At 34.5% G+C, this 9,493-nt stretch overlaps 1 protein-coding gene across 1 annotated transcript; it reads right to left on the bottom strand.

Annotated features, from left to right (window-relative positions):
* Nucleotides 1-3,040: 3,040 nt before the first annotated feature.
* On the bottom strand, nt 3,041-3,391 carry LOC141714703 (secreted RxLR effector protein 161-like). Its single transcript, XM_074518205.1, has one exon. The coding sequence runs from the start codon at nt 3,389-3,391 to the stop codon at nt 3,041-3,043; it is 351 nt and encodes a 116-aa protein (XP_074374306.1).
* Nucleotides 3,392-9,493: the final 6,102 nt, after the last annotated feature.

Here is a 9,493-nt window from a genome sequence, read left to right as displayed (position 1 = left end):
TAAGAAAATCATTTAGAAATAAATATTCAATAAAATATTGATCTTTAATTTTTTTTAAACTCCTAAAATAATAAATAATATTATAAATTAATAAAAATAATTTTAGAAATAATTTTAGCATTTATGAGAATAAATATTCAATAAAATCACTTTAAAAGCAAAACAACTCATACAACTCAATAATTAATTACACAAATAATCTTCGTACCTATATATTACATATAATTAACAATAAGGCAACACATCGCCGACCGACCCATCACATATTTTATTTATTTAATAATTCCCTGATCACATAAACATATCAGATCCGAAAATAGATTAGTTAGCCGCTAAGTAACTATACAAAGATACAATTTTAATACTAGATTTGGATAATTATCAAAACCGGACTTCTTATAAAACACTTTATATGGAAATAACGTAAAATATCTCGTCTCTTGAGAATACGGGTTTTACAGATTTATTAAAATGACTATCATATCGAAAATTATACGCTGGGACGTGTACGAGTCAAACCGTAATCCGGATCGAAAAAGTTAAAACACGAAAAATGTCCGAAATTACCAGATTGGGTTAGAAAGGAGTTTTCGGAAGAGTTTCGGGTTGTAAAAATGCAACAACGGTTGAAGTTGGACGATTCCCGGCTATACAAAATAGTTTTGTAATTATACGGAAAATAATTATTAAATATGTAAATCATTATAAAATCATATAACAGTCCAAAAATTACCGGAAAAATATCACTATTATCTATATTTTATTCTGAACATATAAAAATTAAAATACTCAAAGGATAGCACATATAAACATCCAAAACATCAACTCTAATTACCAGATAATTTACATAAAAATCACATAAACAATTCCAAATAATAATAATAATATTTGAAAATATAGGATATTACACATGAGATTCGATCACAAAAATGAATTCTTCTAAAAATTTAGATGTATCTTTCAAGAAATTTCAAATGAAATATGATATAGCTGCAATGTTTACCTATAAGAGCAACTGCCTCTTTATGGTTAACATATTGAATGCATATATTTTTACAATAATTGAGTTTGATCCTCCGACTTATGATATTTTATAATTGTTTTTGTAATTAGTAATTGTTTGTTTAATTTGTATTTCTTTGTTAATTAGTAATTTTTTGGTTTTACTATAAACTTACATGAATTTGATGTAAACTTGTTTCATTATGCTTTAATATTGATTCAACGGAATTTGTTGATAGTAAGTTCAAATTTACATAGTAATTTTAATGCAATATACGCGTTGTATATGTGTTTTACAAAGAACGCATTACATGTTTCAAATGCAGGCCTTTACCCCGTCTTTTTTCTACAGGTTTGGCTAACTTCCACCTCATGTAATTACTATTACTTTACCACATGAACAAACCTTCGTTGGATCTTACTCACCTTCGGTGAAGATTTTTTGCTTGAGGATTTTTCAGGTTGGAGAGGCTGTTGTGGTTACTTATTGTGGCGATGGGCGATTTTATGGAAGAGTAGTTCTACATGTACCAAAGTAACTCCCAAAATAGTTTCCAAAAATACATGGCGTATTTTAAATATTGAATCCATACTAACACACGTGGGGTCCATTACATTTATGAGAAAACAACCAATCATAAACCAATAACTTATATTTTGAGAATTTTTTTTGGATCTTTAAAATTAATCTTTACGAAATTATACTTTGTCCTGATTAGTGGAGTAATCATATTTTACGGGTATTTTTATTTATTCTCTTATTAAACAATAAAGTTCTCCTTCAAACATGGTCAACTAGAAATGAGCTGGGAAACCAAGGACATGGGCATCACTCATTTTTATAAGGGACTCGCCCTTGTAGGGAGCTTAGGCTATCGACGATAGACAATATTCCAATTGGAAGCCTCGCTCTTTGGGCCTAAATAGAGGAAGTTTTTTTTCTTAAAGCTACTTGGAGACATGAAAGATATAAGACTTTCCTAAGTCCTATTACACTATATCATTCATTGCAGTTGTGGAAGTGGTTTTGGCCTGGTAACAACCTCGCTTGTTCATTGCCAGAAGAGTGTCGCCCTTATGTACATCAAAAAGGCCAGCCCAATGGCTAGTTATCTACTTATCTTCTATGTGGTTCAAGGTGGCTTTAACTTCGATAACCTCGGGTCGATGACCTAACTGCCACACTACGAGAAAGTAGTTGAGCTTTAGGCCTAATATAATTATTTGAGGTGGTGGCCTCAGTTTTAAGGGCATTTGGAGAAGAAAACCTATGTCATCTAGATTTTGTTGCTACCCAAGAACTGTGTTTGGCTTGATCCCCTATAAAGAGGGGTACATAGGCATATTGTATGGGACATAGCAACCTTTGCGAAAAAGAAAGAATTCAACATCCGTGTTATAACAGAAGCAAGAAAGATTAGAATAAACGTAAAGAAAGAACACAAATAGGCAGAAGAGAAAAGTTTTATTGATCTTGAGAATACCGATTATAGCATACATTTAGGTTATGCTTTAGAGAGTTTATATAATACTCTCTTGGCGGTTATGGAAAAGTCTAGAAAATTAGGCCCAAAATAGATAACTATGGTGTATAACATAAGATATTATAGTTCCAGCGTTTGGGGCATATGCCGATTCAAGGCGTATTCTAACAATTCGATCACATTGACTTGAATCCTCTAACAAAAAATAGATGTACCAGATGCACCATAATAATTCCAGATGTACCTGAAAAAACTCTTATACCTTAGAATTTGCCATAAAAGGGAAATCAATAACTCTGAACATTTAGCAAGTTCAAACAAATATTGAAACTTGCTATGTGGAACCGGATTGGTGAGCATATCAGCTAAGTTATCAGAAGTACCCACTTTGCTCACCTTTATTCTCTTTTCACTTTTTAGAAAATGATATCTTACATCTACGTGCTCAGTCCACTCAGGATAAACTTGATCCTTAGCTAAACAGATCGCACTGAGACTGTCACAATACACTACAGCGTGATCATGATGTAGACCCAAATCACAGACCAAACCTTTCAACCAAATTCCTTTTTTGTGGCTTCTGTCAATGCCATGTACTCTGCTTCTATAGTCGACAAAGTCATCGTATGTTGCAGAGTAGCTTTCCAACTAATAATTGAACCACCTAGAGTGAAAGCAGAACCAGTCATAGATCTTCTACTGTCATCATCTCCATCATAATCAGAGTCTGAAAATCCTGGCACCGAGCATTCTGTACTACCTCCATAAATGAGACGAAGATCAGACGTACCTTTTAAGTACTGAAAGACCTTCTTGACAGCTTGCCAATGCTCCTTTCCTGAATCACCCATAAATCTACTAACAACATTGACAGATTGTGCAAGATCGGGCCTAGTGTAGACCATTGCATACATAAGTTTCCTACTGCACTAGTATAGGAAACTCGAGACATGTATCCCTTCTCCTCGGCAGACTTAGGTGCATAAGTAACAGACAGATGTACATTTGCAGCAGTAGGAGTATCTATGGGCTTTACTGTAGACATGTCAAACCTTGATAAAATCTTTTGAATGTGTCCCTTCTATGAGAAAAAGAGTCTTATTTTGCTTCTATCCGTATAAATCTCCATTTTCAGATTTTTTTGAACCGCACCCAAATTTTGTATTTCAAACTCAGCACTGAAGAGATATGTAACGACTGAGAAATTTACATTTATTTTATATCATAATTATAATAAAATATGTGTATTACTATGTCATTTATGTTTGATTATCTGATAAACCCTAACTGTTATGTGTTACGTGTATTCCATGTCATTTCTGTAATTTTAAGGTATTTTTCAATATTTTATTATGCATTCATAGGTTTTATTTCAAACGTTTTACGACCCAAATAATGATTTTAAAGCCAATATTTCAACTAAAATAATGGGCCTTATTTTTCATCAAATGGCTTTTACAATCGCATTATTCTGAATATCTAGATATTTTATAAATTTTCTCGTTTCGCAAAAATTGACTTTTCCGGGCCCCATTAGGTGTCAAAAACCCCACAAAAATCACATTTTTATTTTTATAAAATTATAGGACTTTCATTTATATTATTTCTTTGCATTTTTGCATTATTCACAATTTTTGGGAAATTTTGGCATATATATTGTATATATAAAATATTTATAAATTAAATATTAATACTCAAAAATTATAAAATTAGGGGCCTATTAATTTTAAAAAGTGTAGAATTAGGGCCTTAATTTTAATTAGGAGTATTAATTTTACTACTATAAATAGCCTAATTTTTATTTAATTAATTATAATTAATCATTAAAATCTGCAAAAATACACAAAATTCTCTGAAATCGGGTCGGGAAGAACAGGTTCGGGTCGAAGAATCAAGTCGTGATTTCTCACTGATTACAACATCAAATCGCGTGATTCAAGTACTCAAATCGAAGGTTTTGATCCGTTCTTTCTGTTTCTTGCATCAATTTCACGTTTTAGTGCATCGTTTTTGATTTTCGATTTCTAGGGTTTATGTTCGAATTAGGACTTTTTGATTCTAGGGTTATTTTGATGTTTTGATGATTTATAAAGCTTTGTTGGATGATTTACAGTTGATTTATGGTATTTAATTGAACAAACGATGCCTGGATAGTGATTCACGAATTCTAGGGTTTATGCCAGATTTTTCAAAACACAACTCGATGATTTCTGTGAATATTTGGTTCTTGTAATGTTAAGGCTTTGATTGTATATGTTCTTAGCTTCAATTTGTACTATAAAACGTTGAGTTTGGTTTACAGAATCAAAAGATAATATTTTGACCGGAGTTCATGTCGATTTTGACCGGAGATTGTGATTCTGAGATGTTTTTGGTATGTTTTGGCCGTGGTTAGATTGATGTGTTGATTTGCAATGAAAAGCACTCAAAAACAGCACCAAACGGTGTTGATTTGAGGCTGATCGGAGTTGGCCGGACTCCGGGAACTCACCGGATTCTGGGAAAAATCCGGTGATGTTCTTGGCAACCCGGAATCCAACCCGGTTGACTCGTTTCCCGAACCCGGGTTTGATCTGATTTTGTCAGGAATTGGGTTCTGACATGTGTTTATGTAATTTTGATTTTTATTTTATTTTTATTAATTTTAAAAATCAGTTTTATTTATTTTGTAAATTGATTAATTAATTGTTTAATTAATTGATTTATATTATAAATAATTCTGAATTATTTTCTAAAAATCAGATTGAATTATTTTCTTAATTATTTATTATTTATTATTATTTATTAATTATTTAAAAGTGATTAATTATTTTGATAATTAATCAAATAATTTTCAATAAATCATAATAAATTCATTTTAATTCCAAAAATTATAGAAAAATTATTTTTAATTCTGATTTTTCTTAAATAATGATTTAAAAATTATTTTTGAATTTTAAAAATTAATAATAATTATTTATAGTGAATAATAAATGGAATTATCAGTATTTAATTGATAATAATTCAACCGTTAGTCCGTTTTGCGTGAAGCGAAAGCCTGTTAACTCAGAAAAATGAATCCTTTTCATTAAAAATAATATCAAAGCTTAATTTCTTCTAAAAATTAGTTGATTTTGTTACTTGTTTGATTATCAATCGAAATGCGTACCGAGACGAGTCCGAAAAATTCCGGAAAAATGGGAAACGAGTCAGATAACGATCAGTTGGGCGATCAGCGAGTCGATTTTGGTTCTAAAAATTATTTTAACTATAAAAATAATTATGTGCCTATGTGCTTATGTGTATTACGTGGTTAATTGAGTCTTACTTGCTTATATGTAATACACGAGTCGGTCATAAGCGCATGGGTAGATGTTAGGAACGGTGTGAAGTCGATTTAAGATGCAAATAAAGTACAACGTGACTTAACCAGTCTGTTTTTCCAACAGAAGCTAAGCCAGCCAGGCAAGTTGAGTCGGTAATAGTCCAAGGTGATAGACAGAAGTGATTCAATTGCAGTGAGTCACGCAGAAGGCAAGTTTTTCCCCTATTCTACTTTCAGAATAGTGATATTGATTCAAATGCTTATCACATTTGCACACTTTTGATCATTGTTCTTGATCACTGATATACACTTGCTATTCCGTTGTTCATATTTCATTTCGATTCTTGGTTTCTCCGTTTCTTTGGATTCTTGATTCATATTCTATTGGTGACACATGGAGATTGATATATTCTAGTGTTTGGAATATATCCAAAGCATACCGATTGTTCCGGTTGCTAAGCGATGGACTGGATAATGATATTTCTGGGATTGAGTGTGTCTTAATCCTGAGGACCAGGATGACTGGTGCCTCGACGTGGGCCGTAGTGCCTGGGTACCCGACTGGATCTATATATTGAGATATGGATCTGTATTATATTCTGACTGATCAGCAGAATATAGATGCGAACTTATGTCCAGTTTAGTTCATTTGTACTCGCCAGTAATGGCCTACTTTCTATTCTCGTGAGGTTATATCTTGGCAGATATACCTGGGATGACGGATTCATTTAAAATGCTTTAACACTGTTTATATTTTATGGACTTGTTGAGCAATTTTTGGCTCACCCCTTTTGTTGTTATTCACCTTATTATTTTCAGTTAAGAAGGAATATGAAACCAAATCAGGACTCGAGTGGTAAAGAAGCGGGTCAAGCCTCGTGATCCTCTCATACCCAAGATATTGATCCCAATCCAGGAGGAAAGCTTTGAATTGCCCGAGCAGGTGGAGTGTTGATAGATAGTGTGTGTGTGTTTGAATAAAAGTTGAACTTAGTTTAAAATGAATAAGACAATGGTTTGTAATAAAGAGAGTTTGTGAGATTTTGAATGTTGGTTTGTAATAAAAGTAGTTAGTAATTCTTTTTTTCATACTTCAACCTAAAAAGATCCTGGTTAGTGTTAAAGGGGTTTAATTTCATTTCTTTATTAATTGTTAATCAGATTGTACAGGTTTGGTGATTAGCTAGTAACCCCCAGACTTATACCCCGGGTCTGGAGGGCGTAACAGGGTTGGCATCAGAGCTGTAGGTTGGTCCCTGAAAACAAGAACATTAGGATTAAGATAAGATAGGGAGATCACATAAGACAGGGATAGTCAAATTACGAAGAATAGTGTTAGGATTTAGGTCAGATTAGAATAGGGAAGTAGAAATCTTAGGATTGTTATTGACTTTTTCTTTTCTTTGGTACATTATCAGATGACATCTTCTGGTTATTCTGCGTCTTCCGAGAGGACAGTCACTGGCCAGCAGCACCAGTTATACCTCCAGTATCTGAGTATATGTTTCCTCCTCTACCACCTCCACCACCATTGCCACATGAGCCGGTACCACCAGTACAGGGGATAGTTCATGACCCCATAGAGATGTTTGATCCATATGAGTTCTTTGAGCCGATGGTTCCTTTACCAGTTGAGCACCAGTTTATACCAGTAATTGAGCAGGAGTTACCACCACCACCATTGTTACCTCCTATACCAGTGCATGCCCCAGAGCCGGACATAGTTCAGATGATTCCAGTCGAGGGGATGGGAGAGCATGATGTGGATCTACAGTTAGGTTTACCACAGCAGGGTGCATGTATACCGAGGGTTCCTTCCCAGGAGTCAGTAGGTCAGGTTGCTCAGCCGCATATGGTACCATACCATGAGTATAGAGTTATGAGGGATGATATGGAGTATTGGCGGGCACAGTGTCGGGAGATTATGCATCTGTTTGATCAAAGGGACAGAGGACCGTTAGCGGCCCTACAGCCGGATTATTATATGAGACAGCGATTGCAGTCAGTGTTGATGAGCTCTACTTGGGAGCTGGATGATTTGACTCATGATGGACCTCCTTCTTTTGCAGAGTTCTACAGGATTTTCCGCTTGGCACAGACTTTGGTCCAGGCACTTAGAGAGGAGCTTAGGCGTATTCCGCCTGGGTTCTGAGATGGTTTGAGACAGTGACTCCAGAGTACATATGTATATAGAGGCAGCATAGTATAACCTAGTGAGTAGTGTGTATGCGTGTATCAGTAGTTTAACTTGTAGTAGTAGTTTAACTTGTAGTAGTAGTTTAACTTGTAGCGATAGTGTGACTTGTAGCCGTAGTGATGACCAGTAGCCCTAGACTTTTTGTATCAAGCATTTACACCTGAAGCTGGTGTCACATATATATATAAGATTAACTTTTTCAATTTCTTTTATTTAAATTTCATCCTTTACAGTTTTACAGCATTTACTTTCACTTTACAGTTTTCCATATTATAATTTCTGTTGAAAAAAAAAGAAAAAGAGAGGGAACAATTATTTTATTTAACTGTTTACATTTCTAGTCTTTACATTCAACAACTGTTTTCTTTAAATAAACCATGTTATTAAGACATGATAAATTGTTTTCCTTACATGTTGATTGTTTATTAAACTGTTAAGTAAATATCACCTATTTTATTATCAGAAGAAGATGACACCAAAGAGAAAGACTAGGGCTGACACCTCTAACAGCAATTCCGAAGACCAGACTAATGAGACCATGAACCAAATGTTCCATCTGATGCAACAACAGATGGTAATGATGCAGCAGCAGATGCAGTATCAGCAACAACAGATACAACAACAAATATTACAACAGCCACCTCGTCCTGAGCCTCAATTACCATAAGTATTACATGTTGTTACTTTTAAACAGTTTCAGTCAGTTAAACCTCCAGAATTTGAAGGATCTACTGATCCTATTAAAGCTACCACCTGGTTAAAAGAAGTAGAGAAAGCGTTCGCACTAGTGAAGATAGGTGATGACCAGAAGACTGATTTTGCTATTTACTTGTTGAAAGGAGAGGCGAATTATTGGTGGGAATCAAAAAGGGCTTTAGAGGGTGAAGATGTTATTGCATGGGATAGGTTTAAAGAGTTGTTTTTAGAAAAGCATTTTCCTCATTATGTGACGAACCAAATGCAGATTAGGTTTCTTGAACTGAAGCAGGGAAATATGTCCGTGGCAGAGTATGAAGCCAAATTTACTGAGTTGGCTAAGTTTGTTCAAGAACAGGTTGACACTGAAGAGAAGCTAGTTCAAAGGTTTCAAGAAGGGTTACGACCATGGATTCGTGGCCAAGTTGCAGTTTTTGAATTGACAACGTATACTGCCGTAGTTCATAAAGCTTTGATTATAGAAGGGGAAAGTGAAAGATCTCAGCAAGACAAAGGACAGGGAAGTTTCCAAGATCGCTCCAGCAGAAAGCCGGGATTCCAAGCCCGGGCAAATTTGAATTTTAAAAGGATAGGACAAGGTCCACAAAAAGCAGGTAATCGTTTCCAAATCTCCAGTCAGCAGGGAATGGTCAGAGTTCCAGTGCCGTATTGCAAAACATGTAATCGAAAGCATACTGGTGTATGTATCAAAAGGGATGTAACGTGTTATCGGTGTAAGCAGAAATGGCATTATTCTAACGAATGTCCAACAGGTAGAACAGCGGAAATGACTTGTTTCCAGTGTGGAAA

Source organism: Apium graveolens, chromosome 3 (genome assembly GCF_009905375.1).
Source record: "Apium graveolens cultivar Ventura chromosome 3, ASM990537v1, whole genome shotgun sequence".
Lineage (NCBI taxonomy): Eukaryota > Viridiplantae > Streptophyta > Magnoliopsida > Apiales > Apiaceae > Apium > Apium graveolens.
This window is presented reverse-complemented; position numbering and strand designations above follow the sequence as displayed.

What these genes read in the sequence shown, in the direction of transcription:
- LOC141714703 (XM_074518205.1), bottom strand. Translation starts at nt 3,391, where the DNA reads ATGGTCTACACTAGGCCCGATCTTGCACAATCTGTCAATGTTGTTAGT.